The sequence below is a fragment of the Motacilla alba genome, chromosome 3 (genome assembly GCF_015832195.1).
Source record: "Motacilla alba alba isolate MOTALB_02 chromosome 3, Motacilla_alba_V1.0_pri, whole genome shotgun sequence".
Lineage (NCBI taxonomy): Eukaryota > Metazoa > Chordata > Aves > Passeriformes > Motacillidae > Motacilla > Motacilla alba.
The window spans coordinates 113,197,579-113,214,393 of NC_052018.1; the positions used below are offsets into that span (position 1 = coordinate 113,197,579).

General features: G+C 43.1%; 1 protein-coding gene across 23 annotated transcripts in view; it reads left to right on the forward strand.

Annotated features, from left to right (window-relative positions):
- The window catches only part of PLCB4 (phospholipase C beta 4), a 182,531-nt gene that overhangs the window by 161,400 nt on the left and 4,316 nt on the right, over positions 1 to 16,815 (forward strand). For 21 of the 23 annotated variants that reach the window (XM_038131218.1, XM_038131229.1, XM_038131232.1 and 18 more), the window contains 6 exons: positions 2,337 to 2,412; positions 7,820 to 7,995; positions 12,592 to 12,693; positions 13,835 to 13,892; positions 14,345 to 14,431; positions 16,445 to 16,481. In XM_038131218.1, the coding sequence (XP_037987146.1) occupies positions 2,337 to 2,412; positions 7,820 to 7,995; positions 12,592 to 12,693; positions 13,835 to 13,892; positions 14,345 to 14,431; positions 16,445 to 16,481 (536 nt within the window). The remainder of the gene's footprint in view (positions 1 to 2,336; positions 2,413 to 7,819; positions 7,996 to 12,591; positions 12,694 to 13,834; positions 13,893 to 14,344; positions 14,432 to 16,444; positions 16,482 to 16,815) is intronic. The other 2 variants (XM_038131237.1, XM_038131236.1) reach the window with 1 other exon arrangement.

Consider the following 16,815-nt stretch of genomic DNA (forward strand, 5'->3'; position numbering starts at 1 on the left):
CCACATCACCCCAAAAGGGGACCAGTATCAAAGCAGTCCATAGTTTGATTCACAGTTTGAGGTCACTTCATTGGCTGCTTGCAGCATCTTTTCTGAACGTTGTAAAGCTTCTTGCATGGACACCAAAGCCTTTTTGCTAGTTTCATATTATGAGTTAAAAATAAAATTGGAAATGACCACTCCAGAAGCAGCTTCAAGCAAAGCCAGGCACTGTTCCTTACCCCAGTTCCATACTTTCCACTGACTCCAGAGCTCCCAGTCACTTGATGGCTCTTTTCATTTTTGCAAGACTAACTGCGTGCATCTGATTACCAGCCAAATCAGAATCATATCTGACAGACTTGCTGTGAAAACTCTATTTAATGCCACAGCAAAATATTTTAAGGGCTTCCTTCAGGGTGAGCCCTGAAGCCCATTCTGCAAGGTACTTGTGCCCACCCCAGCTGTGCAGAGTATTAAAGGACATGCTTAAAAGTGAATGCATTGGTTGACACTTATAAATTTCATTGAACAGAAATGATCTGGTGAATCCAGAGTCCTGGGTTCAGTGAGTACAGGACATGCTCCATTTCCTTGGCTATCATTCTGGAGCATTTGCAAGGAATAAAAGTTGTAAGAGAACTTGTCGAACATGTTTTCAAGGCATTCATATTGAAATTGTCTGATTTTCCTGATAGAAAGGCCTTTGATAAGTGTAAAGACAGCTTTCTCTTCTGATCTTGTTGTGCCCTTTTTTGTGGTCCATTTCTGCCACATGGTGTGACAAATGCCTACTGCATATTGTTCAGCAAAGTAGGATTTTTTAATCACATGCTAATTCGCTGACAGATGGACAGGATTTTGCTCCCTGTGCTATTTCTGTCATGCGCTTGAAATGCTTACAAATCCCAGAGAGGCATATGGGAATAGGTATGGTTGTGTTCCCATTCTGAGCTGGAGTCAGGGCACATAAAGATCCTTCTGACTGATTGGGACTGCCCAGAAACCCAGGAGTGTGTGTGTGAGCTTGGTAGGTGACCCTGGACTGGGCTGGCCCTGGCTGTTTGTCCCCAGCTGTGACTCTGTGCCACCACAGCTGGGGCAATCCCATTTCCCATTATCCCAGGCTCCAGGCTGGCTGGGAGTTGCCTTGGCTCATGATGAAAGCTGCTTCCAGAGACAGGATCAGCTGGTGGTTTGAATGTCTGGGATTCTGAAGAGTCCAGTGATTGAACTAATGAGGCTGTTTTGGGATAAAGTGTGTCTGAATCCCACCTAAGAATCGATGTCTTTCGTACTGATCACCAAACCAAATATCCCATGGCAGCCACACCCTGACCCCAGTGACATCAGAGACACTTCCCTTTCAGCTGCTGGGCTTTTCCAGGCAGAGGTAACAGTGGCCAGAACCTCTCTCTGTAGCTTTAGATTGCTTCCAAAGTGTCAAATCACTGTTCAGTTTTGTAAATCTACGGAACTTCCCTTGCTCTGGGTAGAAAATAAATGACAGGTGGCCCTTGGGAAAACAAGACACACTATTTTCAGAAAGGGCTTTCCTGGTACTGCTTGATGATAAAATGTTCTGCTAATTTCCATAAGTTTAGCCGTACTTTGATATGAAAATAGGATTTAAACTTGTTAAGATTTCATAAATCTCCTTTTCTGGAGCAAACATGGATTAATGTTAGTGCAGTCAGCAATGACCATCCTTACTGGGGCCAGCTGCAGCTGATAATTGACCATGTCCCTGTCCAGGCACAGAGCTGCATCCCTTTGCATCAGTGGGTGATCCAGCGCAAACAGACTTCTCTCAAGATGCTGATTTATTCCAGGCCCCTCCTTTGCATTCACTTCTTCTCACAGAGGGGCACCCACACTTCCTGTAGGTGTCCAAATTCACTACACCCGCATCACCCTGGGAGGTAATGATCCAGATATTGCACAGTTTTCTCAAACTATGCCTCAAACTAAATGTAAGCAGTGAAATTACTTTTAAAACAGTCTAAAATCGTGGCAAGGATAGGCCTGTAAGTTTTCAGGCAGAAACTGGTTTCTCTTGGCAAGGCCTTACAAGCCTGGAAGAGGAACCAAGTGTCATAAATGGAGATGCCTGACACATCCTCAGCAACAGAATAATTGCTGGGCCAATCTAGAATTAATCATGTGGTGTTTGAATTGACTGATCATTAATCCAACAATATTTTGTAAGTTGTGGATGGATTGCCAGAAGAAATAATTTCATTCCAATACGGTGCAGCACTTCAACTTTGATTAACATTTTAATTAGTAAGCACTGACTGAATGGGGAGATGTTTAACTTGTGGCACACATTTGCAATTTTTCTTTTTTTTTTTAAGAGGAAGTAATTGCGTTGAATTGAAGAAAGAAACGGAAATTAAAATTCAGACACTAACATCAGATCACAAATCTAAGGTAAGCAAACAGCCAATTTTAACACATGCAACTTCTGAAAGAGATTTTGAGACCCAAGTGGTAGTTAATTTTCTTGGAAGCATATGAATCATTTTCAGCAATAATAACACGTTGAAAAGAATGGGAGTAATTGAGTGTCTAAAAGTGTTTCTTAAAAATTTTTTAAAGCAACATCAATTTCCTGCTGTTTTGAAATTTTTGAAGAAAGCACCACATTCATGCCTCGTGAAGTGAAACTGGTCATTTGTGTCAGCTCTAGTTAAACAAAGAGAATATGTGTTATGTGAAATTTGGATGCTAAATACTTTCCCAAAATACATACATAAAGAAGTCTCCGTTTCATTTTCCATCATTGTTGCCTTGGCCTTGGTAGTCAGTTTCTTAGGGAGTGAGGAGCCCAAGTTGCTCTTGAGCCAAATACCTTCTTATTTCCAGTGTTGTTTTGGTTTGGTTTCTTCCCATGGCTTCGCTGCTTTGTTTTCTCCAAGGTCCTGGGGAATAACAGTGTCCTGGGACCCAGCCTCAGCTGTTTGGAAAGGCTGTTCCCAAGCTCCTGGCTCCCCTGGAGCTGCTCAGAGCTGTTTCCTCTGTCCTTCTGTCCCCCTGCTGTGTCCACTGGCTTCCTGTCCCTTTGGAAGGCTTCTCCAGGACCTGCTGACAGGTTTTGCAAGCTGTCCAGACTAGAGGTGGCAGGGACACCAGGACATCCATGTACAAAATATCTGGAGGGAGGACAGTTCTGGAGGCTGAGCCCAGTAAAAGCTGAAGCCTGTGAAAAGAATCGGACAAGAACAGAAAATACACACAAACACAGTCACATCTTTGAGGCTGGAACAAATTAATTTTTATCCTTTGAACTTTAGTCTCTGGTTTTATTATTTCATGTGGAGAAGATGCATTTTCTAAGCAAGGTTTGCTTTCTTGCTGCCCTCTCAGCTGTTGGTGTGGCAAACCCCCCCAGGAACAAAACCTAAAGGACTCTCTTATCTCTCTATCTTCTTTCCCTATGAGAAATCCAGAACCCTTTCCTTAAACAAAAGCAAATTTGTTAAGTGAAAAAACAAAAAAATTCATTCCTCTCTTAGTGAAACTCTCTGAGGAGCACTGGCTCCCAATCATCCAGACATAAGCTCCAAAACTCATTTGAAATGACATTACACAGAAATTTATTTGCTCTGATCTCTCTCTCACCTGTATCACTCATAGTCTGGAGTTAGGTGTCATTTGTACATGAGGAACATCCAAATGTTCATTAATCTTCCAAATCCAATAAATGTGACTCATGTTTTCCCTTTTCACAAATAAATTCAGTTTCTGAGCCCTGTTCCTTTCAAAATCCTGCTTTCAAAATGGTTCCCTTTAATTTAATCCATACCTGGGGAAAAAATGATTGATTTTTTTTTTTTGTCCACTCCCATGTCAGGTTTTAGGATGACATTTTGAAAGGAGACTTAAATGTAAGATTTGAAATGTAAGACTTCAATATAAGACTTGAAATTTCAAGCTTCTGATTATTGGATAATTCCCAAAGAACTCCTCTGGAAGTCATCCCCCTCTGAGGATTCCTCTAATGATTTTCAATGTCCTGCTCACTGTGGTTCCATCAAAATTCTCCAGATTATTTACCAGCTTCTTTTGTTTCACCTCTTTTGTGTGGGCCCTTGAATTGTTCCTGGAGATCATTCAAAAGTTTGCAGGCAACAGGTTGGAAAACGGTGCTCAAGACCACAGGGAAATTAACTCTTATCTTAGATGAAGGTAGGTGCAATTAAATTAGATTCAATTCTGAGATGCTGAATGCATTACACTGATACAGCGGGAGTTTGATTAATTAACAGTTGTTCAGCATTTCTCAGCATTTGGCCCACTAATTTTGATATATCAGATTCGAACATAATTCATCTTTAATTACGGCTCATGTCCTCCAGTACAGCTCTGTGCCACAGCGTGCCTGCAGACACCTTTAGCACCAAAGAGACCTTTTCATCTCCAGAGCTCCTCCTGTCATGAGGAAACATCCAGCCCGAGCTTGACATAAAATATTGAAATGAAATCTGAATGTCCCAGCGTGTAATTCCCCCACAATTAACCTAGCAAATGCTAATTACTCGCCTGCATTAGGAAAGTAGGTCCCAATATCAAGCGGGCAGAGGATGAAAAGAAAAAAAAGGAAAGATTACTTCAAAGATCATTCCTGCTTGAACTTAGTGACTAAACAAACTTCTTGCATATATGCTGCGCAAAGGCAGGTCCTTATCAGGATTTTAATTAGTCTCTTAGGCCCGGTGTAGGGACAGATGAAAGGACAGGCTTACAAACAGTCTGCAGAACAGGAAGGAGAGAAGGAAGCTCATGGTTATTTTTCCCATCCTAACACTGCCTTAATAGCAGAAAGTAGGACAAGAGCACAGCCCAGTAAAAATTAAATAATCATTTCAACTATGCTTCTAATAAATTGGAGAAAAGCAGGGGTGGTCTCTGAATTTACCACAGCTGAACTTTGAAGTGTATCACAGATCTGCAGCAGAACTGGATTTCAGATGATTTCATGGCCATGAGTTTTAAGTTCTTTGGGATCTGAGTCAAATTGGTATTTAAAGTCTTGTGACTGGTGTTTGGCGCATCCCTTACATCCTTCTTGCAGGTTATATCTTGCTGTACCTGAAATGAGACTTCTGCCTCGGTGGAGATGGAATAAAAGAAAGTTTCACATTTCAAGCTTCACAGAAAAGTTTGTTTTACAAGGAGGTGTGCCTGCTTCTTAGACTGCCTGCTGCTTCTGGAATGAGCAGCACATCCTAGCACATCTGTCCACGAACACAGGCAGGGTGTTCTTCTGAATATTTCCTCCTTCTTAGATTAAATACTTTCTCTCAGTATTACCTCACTGTCACTTTGCAGGGTTTGTCTTTGGGAGTTGGACTCAGTAATTCTACGAGATGATCCTGTGGTACCAGTGTACCTGAGATTCAGAATTCCTGCCTTCAGGCTCCTCTGTGGTTTATAACATTCACCATTTAAAAGCAATTATCACATTATTCATTTGCAATGAGCCCTTGAGTCTTTGTTCCTTTGTATTTGTTCTGGCTTTGGAAACTCTTTACAATTAAGTCACAAAATAGTCCCTTCCACCATGGCTTCCACTGTCTATTTCACTAGTTTACTGTCATGCTTCTCTTTTTGTGCAGAGTTCATTTTGCATTTTCTCTGCAGTGTAAGGAGGCCTTCAATAAAAGCAAACTCTTGTTTGTCTACTGGAATGCCTGTGGTGGTGCTGAGCACTCGGCCTCCTGCTGCCTGGGCCACATAACAGCCTTGTCTTTTGGAAATACTAGCAGTTTCTGACACTGTGACTCTGGGAGTTTTCTGAGGGCACAGTCCCTTTGCTGCTGTGCTCCAAATTGCACTCAGGATTTTGGACTGATCTACCTGCACCATTTTGAATTCAAATAGTGGATGGAGCTGATTCCATCTGGAAACTCTGTGTTGAAAATAAATAAGGAATGTGTTTTCCTAAACCCTTCAGCCATGACTTTTAGCGCTCCTAAGTCCATCCTAGCTCCCCCTGGGGGTGTAAGCCAGATGAGGTCACTGTTGAAAGGAGATTCATACAGCCCAACTCAAGTGTCTTGGTGCTTGAGGCCCTGGAGATGTAAGGGGGCAGTTCCAGAGAGGGTGAGAGTGATGAATCCTGCTTTGGACCTGCCCACACTTTCCCATCAGCAGTACAAGGAGTGTGGGCTAAGTTTGGCCCAAACTGAAGCACCTTAGGTGGTGCCATCGTGAGCTGGAGTGTCTGCCCCCATGCTCTCAAAACCCGCTCTGAAAAGTTCATTTTTCTTCCTTCACAACATCCAAGCATTTGTTTGTACTCATTTTAAAACGGAATCCTCATGTTTTTCAGGCTCTGAAGGCAGAACTGATGAACACCTTATTAAAAACACTACTCCCACAAACTGCACCACATCCTTCATATCATTTCATGGTTGACAGGCTCTGGGCTTAGTAGTACACTTCCCCACATGCACAAAAAGAAGCATGGCTCATTTTGCTGGAGGCACAGTGACTCTTAAGCACCCTGATCAATTGGGCTTGTGTTAGTCATACCAACTTCTGCCTCAAAAGGCTTTTTTGTTTTCTGCAGGAAAGTCCAGGTTGCTCTCCAGCAGCTGCTTGTACCTGTTTCGATATGAGACCACCATTTAGCCATAGTTAAGTGCAAATCTGGCCTTCAGGTAGTAGCAGGCATCCTGCTCTTTCCAGGATTACTCACTTCATTTCATTCGATCCCTTCTTTATTGGGCAACATGAGCGTTAGCTGAGAGGCCCTTCAGAGGAGCCCCTCCAGGGCAGACTGGAGACTGGGGCTGATAAAATCTCCACTTTTTCCACCTTCACCACTGTGTGCAAGACATCTCTTCATTATGCAAATGCCAGCTAAGATATTTAGCTGGAGTTTGCATAATTCTCTCACTCTCATTCTCTCAGTTTCTAAGCAAAATGGTGGCAATTTTTGTTAAAAAGGATCAAGTTTGCTTTCGTAGAAGATGACCCAGATGTTACTGGTTATAGTTGAAATGATTACCTGAAGGTGGATGTATTGGGAGGCACGTCTTGTGTGCCACTTGTGGAAAAGTAGGATAGCATGTCAAAATACCTAAAGATAATCATTAAAGGTTAATAAACATATCTTTCTATTAGTTTCTTTTTGAAATCAATGAGCATGATAAATTATAATAACAACTCTGGTGATTTAGGCTTCTTAATACTGTCTCTTGGGAACATTCCAAAACTTTAATCTCATTATTCTTGTGAGGCTTGGGAGATAAGCAAGAGAAGAATACTTGTCAGATTCCCTGCTGACTTAATGACTATAAAACAAAGATATGTAGCCCATCTTCAGATTCAGGTTGTATTAAATGCAGGATTTCTCTGTAAATGCTCCGTGTTTGTGAAACTGTCTCCACAAACTCAAAGGCTATCTTTAAGCCCTCTGAGAAATCCTGCTCACTAGGTTTTCCCATTGTTAAGTGCAGTACTTTCAATACATATATTTTTCTTGGCAACAAAAGTGTGAAGCTGTTTCATTATTAGCTTGATGTTAGAGAAGGTAATAAAACAATGGTAATACAGTGAAGAGCCTATTTATTCAGCCACTCTATTCAGGGCACTTTAGGTAATAGCATCTTAATAGTAGGGTTTGGTTGACATCATTTTTATACCCACCCAGCAGTGCCCTCCGTGGCTTTGCTATCTGTGAAGCAGCTTCATTTGTGCAACTTCATTTTTCACAATTTAGCTGCATTCTTTAGAACCCGTTTTATGCCTGTCTTTACCCCACCTTCAGCAGCAGGAGGAGTTGCTGTGTCTGGGAGCCTCTAACAGAGCTGGTGTTGCCTCCCTGCAGGTCAAAGAGATCGTGGCTCAGCACACCAAGGAGTGGTCTGAGATGATCAATACGCACAGTGCCGAGGAGCAGGAAATCCGCGACTTGCACTTGAACCAGCAGTGTGAACTGCTGAAGAAACTGCTCATCAATGCTCACGAACAACAAACGCAGCAGCTGAAATTCTCCCATGACAGGTGAGCAGGGCAGTGCTGCCTGATAATGAGCGCTTGGTTTAGGTCTGCTCTGTGTAATGCTTTAGTTTTTTGCATTGACAGCTCCAAAGGCACTGGGTGAATGGAGGGCAGAATTGGAAGAAGCAGCCATGTTAGGCTTAGGTAATGTCTTAGTGAAAGATGTGTCTGCCAGGGAAGGCGAGAACCTCTTGGAATGGAAAATGTGACCCCCTTCCCTCTGAATTATTATAACTCTGGAATCACGGGGCTGTCAGGCAGAGCTGTGGGAAAAGGAGTGGCAGCTCTTTACTGTGTGTAACAGACAGACAGACGGACAAGCAGACAGACAGACAGACAGCCCCCCAGAGCGGAGCCCGGCCGCGGCCGCGTTCCCTGCGCTGCAGTTCCGGGCGCGGCCACCAGGGGCGCTGCTGGCTGCCGGCCGGGCGGGGCGGCGCCTCCCCGCTCCAGCAGGGGGCGCTGCGGCTCGGGCGCGTCTCCCTCACGCGGCGATGGCGGCCGGGCCGGGCGGCGACGGACGGGCCCAGGGGAACCTCGCGGGGAGCCGGGAGGGCAGGGGCCGCAGGAAACGCGGCAGGAGCTCTGCAGCTTCGGTAGGAGCCGGGGCGTGGGGTGACAGTGCGTGAAAACCCCCCGGAGCAGGGGCAGAGGGACGGCGCGGCTGGGCAGCGGCGGCCCGGCTCCGGAACGCGGCCTGGAGAGGCTCCCTCAGAGAGGAGAGGGACTCCCGGGGCCGGGGCTTCCCCTGAGAGGTGAGGATCCCTGCCAGTGAGGCTGGGTGTTAATGAGGTCCCAGTGCAAGAGCTGCTCTTAGGAGCAGAGCCTCGTTCATGTTAGGAGAATACCGTAGGAGACAGAACCCCGCAGTGGTGGCGAATTCTCCCCACAGCAACCCCAGTATCTCCCCTTCGATCCCACCAGCCAGAGGAGCTGAGCCCAGCCTCACCCCCCAGCCAAAACCTCCCACTGTCTCTGCCCTCCAAAAGAAAGCCCCTCCGCTAGGAGAGTACACCTGCATCCTTCCCCTACCTCGGCCATTTATTTTGTTTCTCTGAGGTACCTGGTCATTATTGTCTCTTAGCAACAAATGGGACAAAATTCCCTGAGAGAAAGAAAAAAAAAAAAAGGAAAATCCTAACCTCCAACAGGTAGATGTAGGAATGGGCTTCTTAGCTGATTTAGATCATTTGAACCTCCTTGAAGGCAGCAGGGGTGATGAAGCATTGGTAGTTTGCATTGGCTTTACCCAGAAACTTCAATTCAGAGGCTGGAAACTGACGAGTATAAAATACAGAAATATCCTTTGGGGCTGCTGTCAGCTGGGGACTCCTGTTTATAGCCCTGCTGGCTGTAAGAGAGGTCCATGAGAAGTGAGGTCAAAAGGGGCTGCAGGATAAGCTGCATTAGACTGATGTGTTATCTTCATACGATATCTTGCTACAATCACACAGAAGATGCTACATGATACTAATGCTTCTGTAATTAACCATCCTGCCTAGTTGAAATCAAATAAGATTAAATGCACATTATAGTCACAGTGCTAAAAATCATGGTAAGTAGGGGAATCAATTTTTTATCCTATGTTCTCTTATCTGAAGCAGCCTAAAAGGATATGGAGGTAAAATATGTGTGTACACAAAAAAAAAAAATATATATATCCATATGTAGACTCATACGTAATTGTCTTCAGCACCTTTCACATAAAAATCATGGGGGGGAAAGAAATGAAACAAATCACATTTGGAGAAGGAATTGGAATGACTTTTTAAAATTCCTGAGCGAAAAAGCAGCGTGTCTTTGCGTCAGAGAGAACTCATGCTGGGAGCTGCAAGCTTCTCACCAACAGAGAATTGTCCCAGCAAAAGGCGTGTAGTGAGCTCATCTTTATGTTAATCTCTGTGTAACCCCTCTCTTCAAGCTGTCCTGCAAGACATAGCCAGTCAAATAGGTAATCCACAGACTGTTAAATTATTATACAAATTCATCATTCAAAAGCTGTTAGCCAGAGGAAGGTGCAGTCCTTGTTCTGTATCTCTAAGTCATACTTGGCAGCCTCAGCCCAGGAAATCACTTCACTTTATTTTTTTTTGAGTCTTTTTTTCCATCCTGTTTGAAATTCATCAGAATGCTTGGAAGGTGATTTACTAATATGTGGCCTGTAAAAGGTATTTTTTGTTTTCTTTTCCATACATAGTTTCACATCCTCTTAACTTTGCTAGAAGCTGTCATTTCAGCCTACCAGTATATATACACTAAGGCAACACTTAAATTTTAAAAAAGCTTTTTTCTCATTGTTTTAGTCTTTGGGTTTAGAATTTCTGTATCTGTATGTTGTTTAAGCATCCCGCTATCATTTCTTGTATATGTTTCTTATATTCTTAGCCATGGATTTTGCTTTCTTATTAGAAACCATTTGTGTTCAGTCCATGCATTGCTCTGTGTCTAAAGGTACTAAGAGCCAGATCTGATCATTTACATGCTTACAAATATCAAGAAGCCTCTTTGTTCAGCTGTCCCAGGAGTAACAGCCTTCAATATTCTTTCTGCTTCGTCCATTGCAATTTAGTGTGCTTCTGCTTGTTTGGGAATTATGTGCAGACAGGGGACTTTGCTGTAAAAAACAAATTTAAGACTGTGTCTGAATCTATGAATATTTCAGCAGAATTTGGACTGTGAAATATTGAAATGTGAATAATAATGCCCCAAAGAGGCATCACACCTCATAGTTTGTAAACTTTTGGATGTAATATAGTGTGTGTAGGAAGACATGTCCTTCTCTCTAGAGGCCAGGAGGCAGTTCGGGTCTGTGCACAGGGACAAGGGGACCTGTGTGAGGGCAGCGTGGCAGTGGGGCAGGCTCTCAGCAGGCTGTGCTCAGCCCTTCCCTCTCTCTGAGCTGGGCAGTCTCTTGGATATCACAGCAGAGGGCACGGGGCTGGAGAGAGATCGATAATCTCAAATGATGCAGGTGCCTGCTGTAGGAAAGGTGCTTTCCCTCCATGGCAGCACAAAAAGCAGTTTCTGACTGGGCTTTAGGCTCATTTAAAAACAAAGCAGAAGGCAGCAGGTGCTGCTAAAAACCTGAAGCTTATTGAGCTCCAGGGGGGCTGAGCCCCCTGCCTCCCCAGACTGAGCTCCCTTGGCTGCTCTGGAGGTGGTGATCCTGCAGCAGGTCAGGACTGGCGACATGGAGCTGTTATTCACAAGCATTATGTACTCCAGATAAAATAGCCTGAGAGAGAGAGAAATTGTGTGGTGGGTTTTTTTATTAGAAGAAGAGATTTCTATTTATTCAAACAATACTGGTGTCAGAAAATGACATGTTAATGCACTTTGATGTCATCTAAATATACATATAAATTCCAAGGATAGACTTTCATGCTGAAAGTTAAGTATCCCTTCAAAAGACACGTTTGTATAAATTTCAGAGGTGCAGTCACTATGACTCAGTGGGGAATCAGCAGCTAAATCTTGCAGTGCCACGTTTTTCAGAATCCTTTTTTCTTTTTCTTTTCTTTACCATCCTGGCTTATCCACTTCTTCCAGTTCCAGGAATCAGCACTGCTTGTGGGAGGGAGAGCGTTTTTGCTGGGGACAGGGTGATGTGTTGGCCCTGTCAGCCACCTCCATGGCCAGTGCCTCATTTCTAAATCATCAGTGATGCACAGCAGTCCTCTAATCCTCTTAACTTCCTCCACTCTAAACTTGTATCTGATGCAAACAGGCTAAGTCAGTTTGAACACCTACACTGGCTTTTTTCATATCCTTTAGCACAGTAATCAAAATAAATTTTTTCAGCACTCCTCTTAAGACAGTGTGTTTGAAAATCACTTCCATTTCAGTGAGGAAAATAAAAAGCTTTTATTTGAAGAAAGGATTGTTGGAGTGAAATATGTTTTCAACACATCATTTTTTTTAGAACCCAGACTAATTTTTGCTGTGATACCACTGCTTTTAAATCTGTATCCAGGAAATGTTTAACCTTATGAACTCTGGGAGGGAGAAGAAAAAAAAAGGCACCCCAGTTCTTTAATAAAAATTTCTGAAAAGCTCTCTGTTTACACAGGAAAGGCCAAAAGGTTCACTGAGCCAGTAGGAGAAACCAAACACAAGCCTGGCCATGGCCTGAACCCCTCTTTGCAGGCCCACAGGCCCAAAGTAGAAGTTTTAAAAGGATATGTCAGCTCATACCACAACCAGCAAACATTATTACTGTCGATACTGCTGTTGCCTTCTGAGTGCAGGATTCGTACATTTTGAGGCAGTTGTAAAAGACAAATTGCATTTTTGATAGTAGCTTGTACTAGGACAACTCATATAATAGGGAGAAAAGAGAGTATTTTATACCCTTTTACAATATTCAAAGTGTGAAAATGCTTTGAACTCGTCTTTCCAATGATATTCTCTGGAATAAATGGAGATTTCTGGATGCCTGCTCAAACTGTGTAAATTCTACCCAAAGGAAGGGAATTTTAGTGTTGTTTGTTCCTTCCTGTTCCTTATTACTTCAAGGAGAAGGTAACCCCAGTGTAGAGGAACCCAGCCTGCACAACAGCTGCACCTCAGGCATTAATGACTTTGTTTGCTTTTGCCCAGGGAGAGCAAGGAGATGCGTGCCAACCAGGCTAAGATATCCATGGAGAACAGCAAAGCCATTAGCCAAGACAAATCCATCAAAAACAAAGCTGAAAGGGAGAGGTGAGTATCCCTTCCTGACGAGGGAAGAATGCTGCCAAAGGCTGACAGGGGAAGCTGTCGATTAATTCCATTCAAACCATGCTTTTATGGATGGAAACGAAGGTCTAAGGATTGTGCTGGATACATTTTTAGATGACCCTTTTAGGAAAAAATGGTGATTTTCTCATATTTATCCATTAATAACTCTGATGCCCTGATCATCTTTCACTGACCTAATCACACTGTTAAATTTTAATTCTTGTACTTCAAGACCATTATATTTTTTTGCTTTTTCAGTGAGATGAGGGCCTGACTGAGAAGGGAGTAAAAGCAGAATCTGCACAATGATGTCTTGTAAGCCTTTGGGGTTTCCCCTTCTCTTTGGCCTTACCATCTGGCTCGTTCTTTCCGTTTTTACATCTCCTCCTTGGCACCGGGCTATTTTGGTCCCCGAGCCTGAGCCTGTTCCTGCTGAAGCCAGTCCCTTGAGTGCTGCACAGCCCAGCCCATGAGCAGGATGAGCTGTCAGAGCCCTCGGTAACTGTCTGCTTCGTTGTGTCAGACCTCGCTAATGACTCCCAGGTAGATCTGTTCCCAGATCTGAAAGCAGTTCTGCTTTGTGCCTGATTCAACTGTTTGAACTATTTTTGGTCTCTGTCATGGCAGAAATCTTAGGCAGAGACACTTGAGTTATTTTATGTAACTATTAATAGTATCTTTATATTTTTGCAGGAATAGCAGCTTTAAGAAACTTGCAGTATTGATAAGTGTAACTTTGCTTGTGATCCATGGATGTTTTTTTCCCATTGCCACTCTTAAGACACATAGCACTTTTTATATCCCAAAGTGACAGCAGCGTGCAGCAAGGGATGCACAAATTAGCTAAACAATTTTTTTTGAAGTTTTGACCAGCACTCTTTAGTAAGGAAAAAGCAAACTTCATTCACAGCAGCCAAGCCTTCAATCATAGTGCTAAGATACTTGGCAATCTCTAAGTGTAAAGTTCTGTAGCCAGAGGAGTGTACCATTTGCCATTAGTCCCACCTGGTACTGATAATCAGAAAACAAAATACGCTTGAAGAGTCTGTGATTCTCTCTGTTGCAGCTTTTGGGTTTCTTTTTTTCCAATGAGTCTTCATGGAGGCCATTTTCATTGTTTCAGGCGAGTCAGAGAACTGAACAGCAGCAACACGAAAAAGTTCCTGGAAGAGAGAAAAAGGGTAACTATAACCTTGAAAGTCACTGGGCACTGCTTCTGGGTGTTCTTTTTCATTCCTGCGTTGAGAGAATGAAAAAGATTCTCATTCTGTGTTGAGAATCCAGCTCTTGTAGATTTCTGTCTTTGCTTTGTTGCACATGCTTGTAGAATAAAAGATCTGACATCTATACAAGACAAAGCTATTTTGAATTAACAGAATTACTGTTCTTTCCTGTGTGTTTGCCAAATCAATGTATTATGTGCAATATGTATAATATGTATCTATTTATTATATCTATTAATAATATAATAACATTAAGCTGTTATTAAGGTTGGGTGAAATATGATGTTTTATGCCACCTAAATGGAGCAAGACAGCATGCATGTGTGTATCTTTCAAGCAGGTTTTTATTTTACTTGTTAATAATGTGTTATATTCTCCCCCCCCCCCCCACTATGTTCTCTCAATCGCAGCTGGCAATGAAGCAGTCAAAGGAAATGGATCAGTTGAAAAAAGTTCAGCTTGAGCACTTAGAAGTCTTGGAGAAGCAGAATGAGCAGGTATCTTGTTTTAAAGGCTTAGGGGAAAAGCGAGCTAGAGAAAACAGTAACCAGAGTCAGGCTGAGTAGAATGCTTCTGAGTGTAAGTCTTTACCAAAATCGGGGCTTTGGGAGTCAAAATGAAGAGGTGACTTAAAAGATGATGCAGCAGCAGATTTGTTTTAGCTGAGCCTGTGGGAGCTGAGCTGCTCAGCCGGAGTGCCCTTTCAGCTGTTCAGCCATGCTGATACTCCTTAGCCAGATATGACAGTCATTAAAGACCCAGCATATCCATTTTAATTACTCCCCAAAAGTCACTCAAGCAAGTCAGTTTACTTCATTTTGGAGTTTTACATTTCTAGTACTGATTAAAAAATTAGAGGAGAAACGTGCCCAGAGCATCTCTGAACTGCGAGACAGTGAGTTTGGACTGAGTTCTAGAGATGTACAGTAGCATGGGGAGTTTTATCTGTACTAGTACACCCTTTCCTAATTAAAATACCTTATTATTTTCTGCTAGTTTCTAAGCTCCTTTTTTTTTTAATTGAAAATCTACTTGGCAAGGAAAGGGAAATTCTAATATTATTTCTGGTGGAAGCAGTGCTATGTTTTGAGCAGTTCCCTTGCTGAAAGGTTGAACCAGAAGAGCTGGAATAATTGCATGGACTTGCAGTACTGCACTTAAAAATGTAAACTGCAAGGGGATATATAGCCAGCAGTTCAGTGAGGCGAGAGAGAAGGGGAGCATTTCATACCCACTGCTGTTAAGGGCTGTGTACTCACTTCCTTGTTCCGTAAACGTTCCGAACTTGAACTCTCTGGGAGACACCATAGTACAAATTAAAGCCATCTTGCAGAGACATAGGGAAGGGAATAGTACAGGCAAATCAAGTCTTTCCACTGCCAGGAGAGAGCCCCAAAGCTGCAGCCTGGGTGGCTTGCAGGGGCTGACAGCACTCTGAGATCTCAGGTGGCTGCCACCACCCAGCCCCGGCCAGCACAGCTCTGCTGATCACTGCACCTCCTCCTGGGTAACAGCCACAAGTCCCACTCTGATCCCTCACAGGATGGCTGTAGATGCCAGCTCCAACATCCAGCACAAATGGATCTGGCAGCCAGTCTGCTCCTGAGCAGCATCTAAAGGCAGGGAGGCAGGAGCTGGGGGAGGAGTTTGGGCCATGGCAGATCTGTAGTGTCACTGTGGTAGCTGCCAAAAAAATGATGGGCTTGATCCAGAGCTATGGTGTTATCAGTTCTTTCTTTCCACTGGCTTCAGAGAGCTTTGGATGCATTTTTTTAAATAATAAGGAGAGGAGAGGAGAGAATGATGCTGGTTGTGCTTTTGACCGTAATGGGATAACCATGTTCTGTGTAAGGAAGCTGGGATAAGTGTGAGTCACTGAAGGGTTACCTCTTTGAGCAATTAGACACATCCTCACCTGGGCTAGAGCTCTGCAGCTGAGGGATGGCAGCAGCCCACGTGAGCTTGCTCGTTTGCCATTGAAGTCAGATAAATCATCAGTTATTAAATGGAGTCAGCTCCTCCGTGTGCTGGTTATCACTCCTGTGTGGGCTTGTGGTGGCCTCCGCCACAGGGGTTGTCCTTATCAGCTTTTTAACTCACTCTGATTTGATCCATCAGAGCATATCTTTCCATACGTGCTGTTTGGACCATTTCCTTGTAGCCCCAAAAGTGCACCAGTGCAACCCCCAGCTGGCTCTGGTATCACTGTTACAGATACTGATGTATGGAAGTTAGCTGGATTCAGGGGGTGTTTGTTTAATGAGGATTTTGAAGCACTTTTTTTTCCCTGATGGAACAAGGCAAGAAAATTTTCATACAAATACACAATGGAGAAAAGTAGAATTATGGGTGGAAACAGCCTTCAGTACAAACTGTTGTAAATTTAAATTTGTTTTGTTTTATGTATGTTTTTCTTGCATTAATTTTTCAATATCACTTCAGTTTTCATTCATTTAATTTGCTTCTTGTTGTATTACTCGATTTTGACATTTTTATTTTTGTACAAACAGCTTTTGAAATCCTGTCATGCAGTGTCTCAAACACAAGGTAGGATGGACGTATAATAAGCCAACTATTATTTCAGTGTGCTTTCCTTCTAAATTAAATCATTATCATTGGAGCCCTCCTTGTAAATGCAACCATTGGGAAGTGCCATTGACACAGTGAGCACAGTGCTAATCTTGTTTGCACACGGATATTTGAGCCTGACACAATATTAGCAGTATTTTGTGCTTTAGCATCTGGAATTCAGATGAATATGAACAGTGATGCGCAGAGGAAATATTTAGAGATTAACTTGTACATTAGCTGCTGTTACTGGAAGATCTGCTTGGAGTTCTAAATTATGTCTGTGAGAGTGTCTGTTGATCTAAGAAAAGTA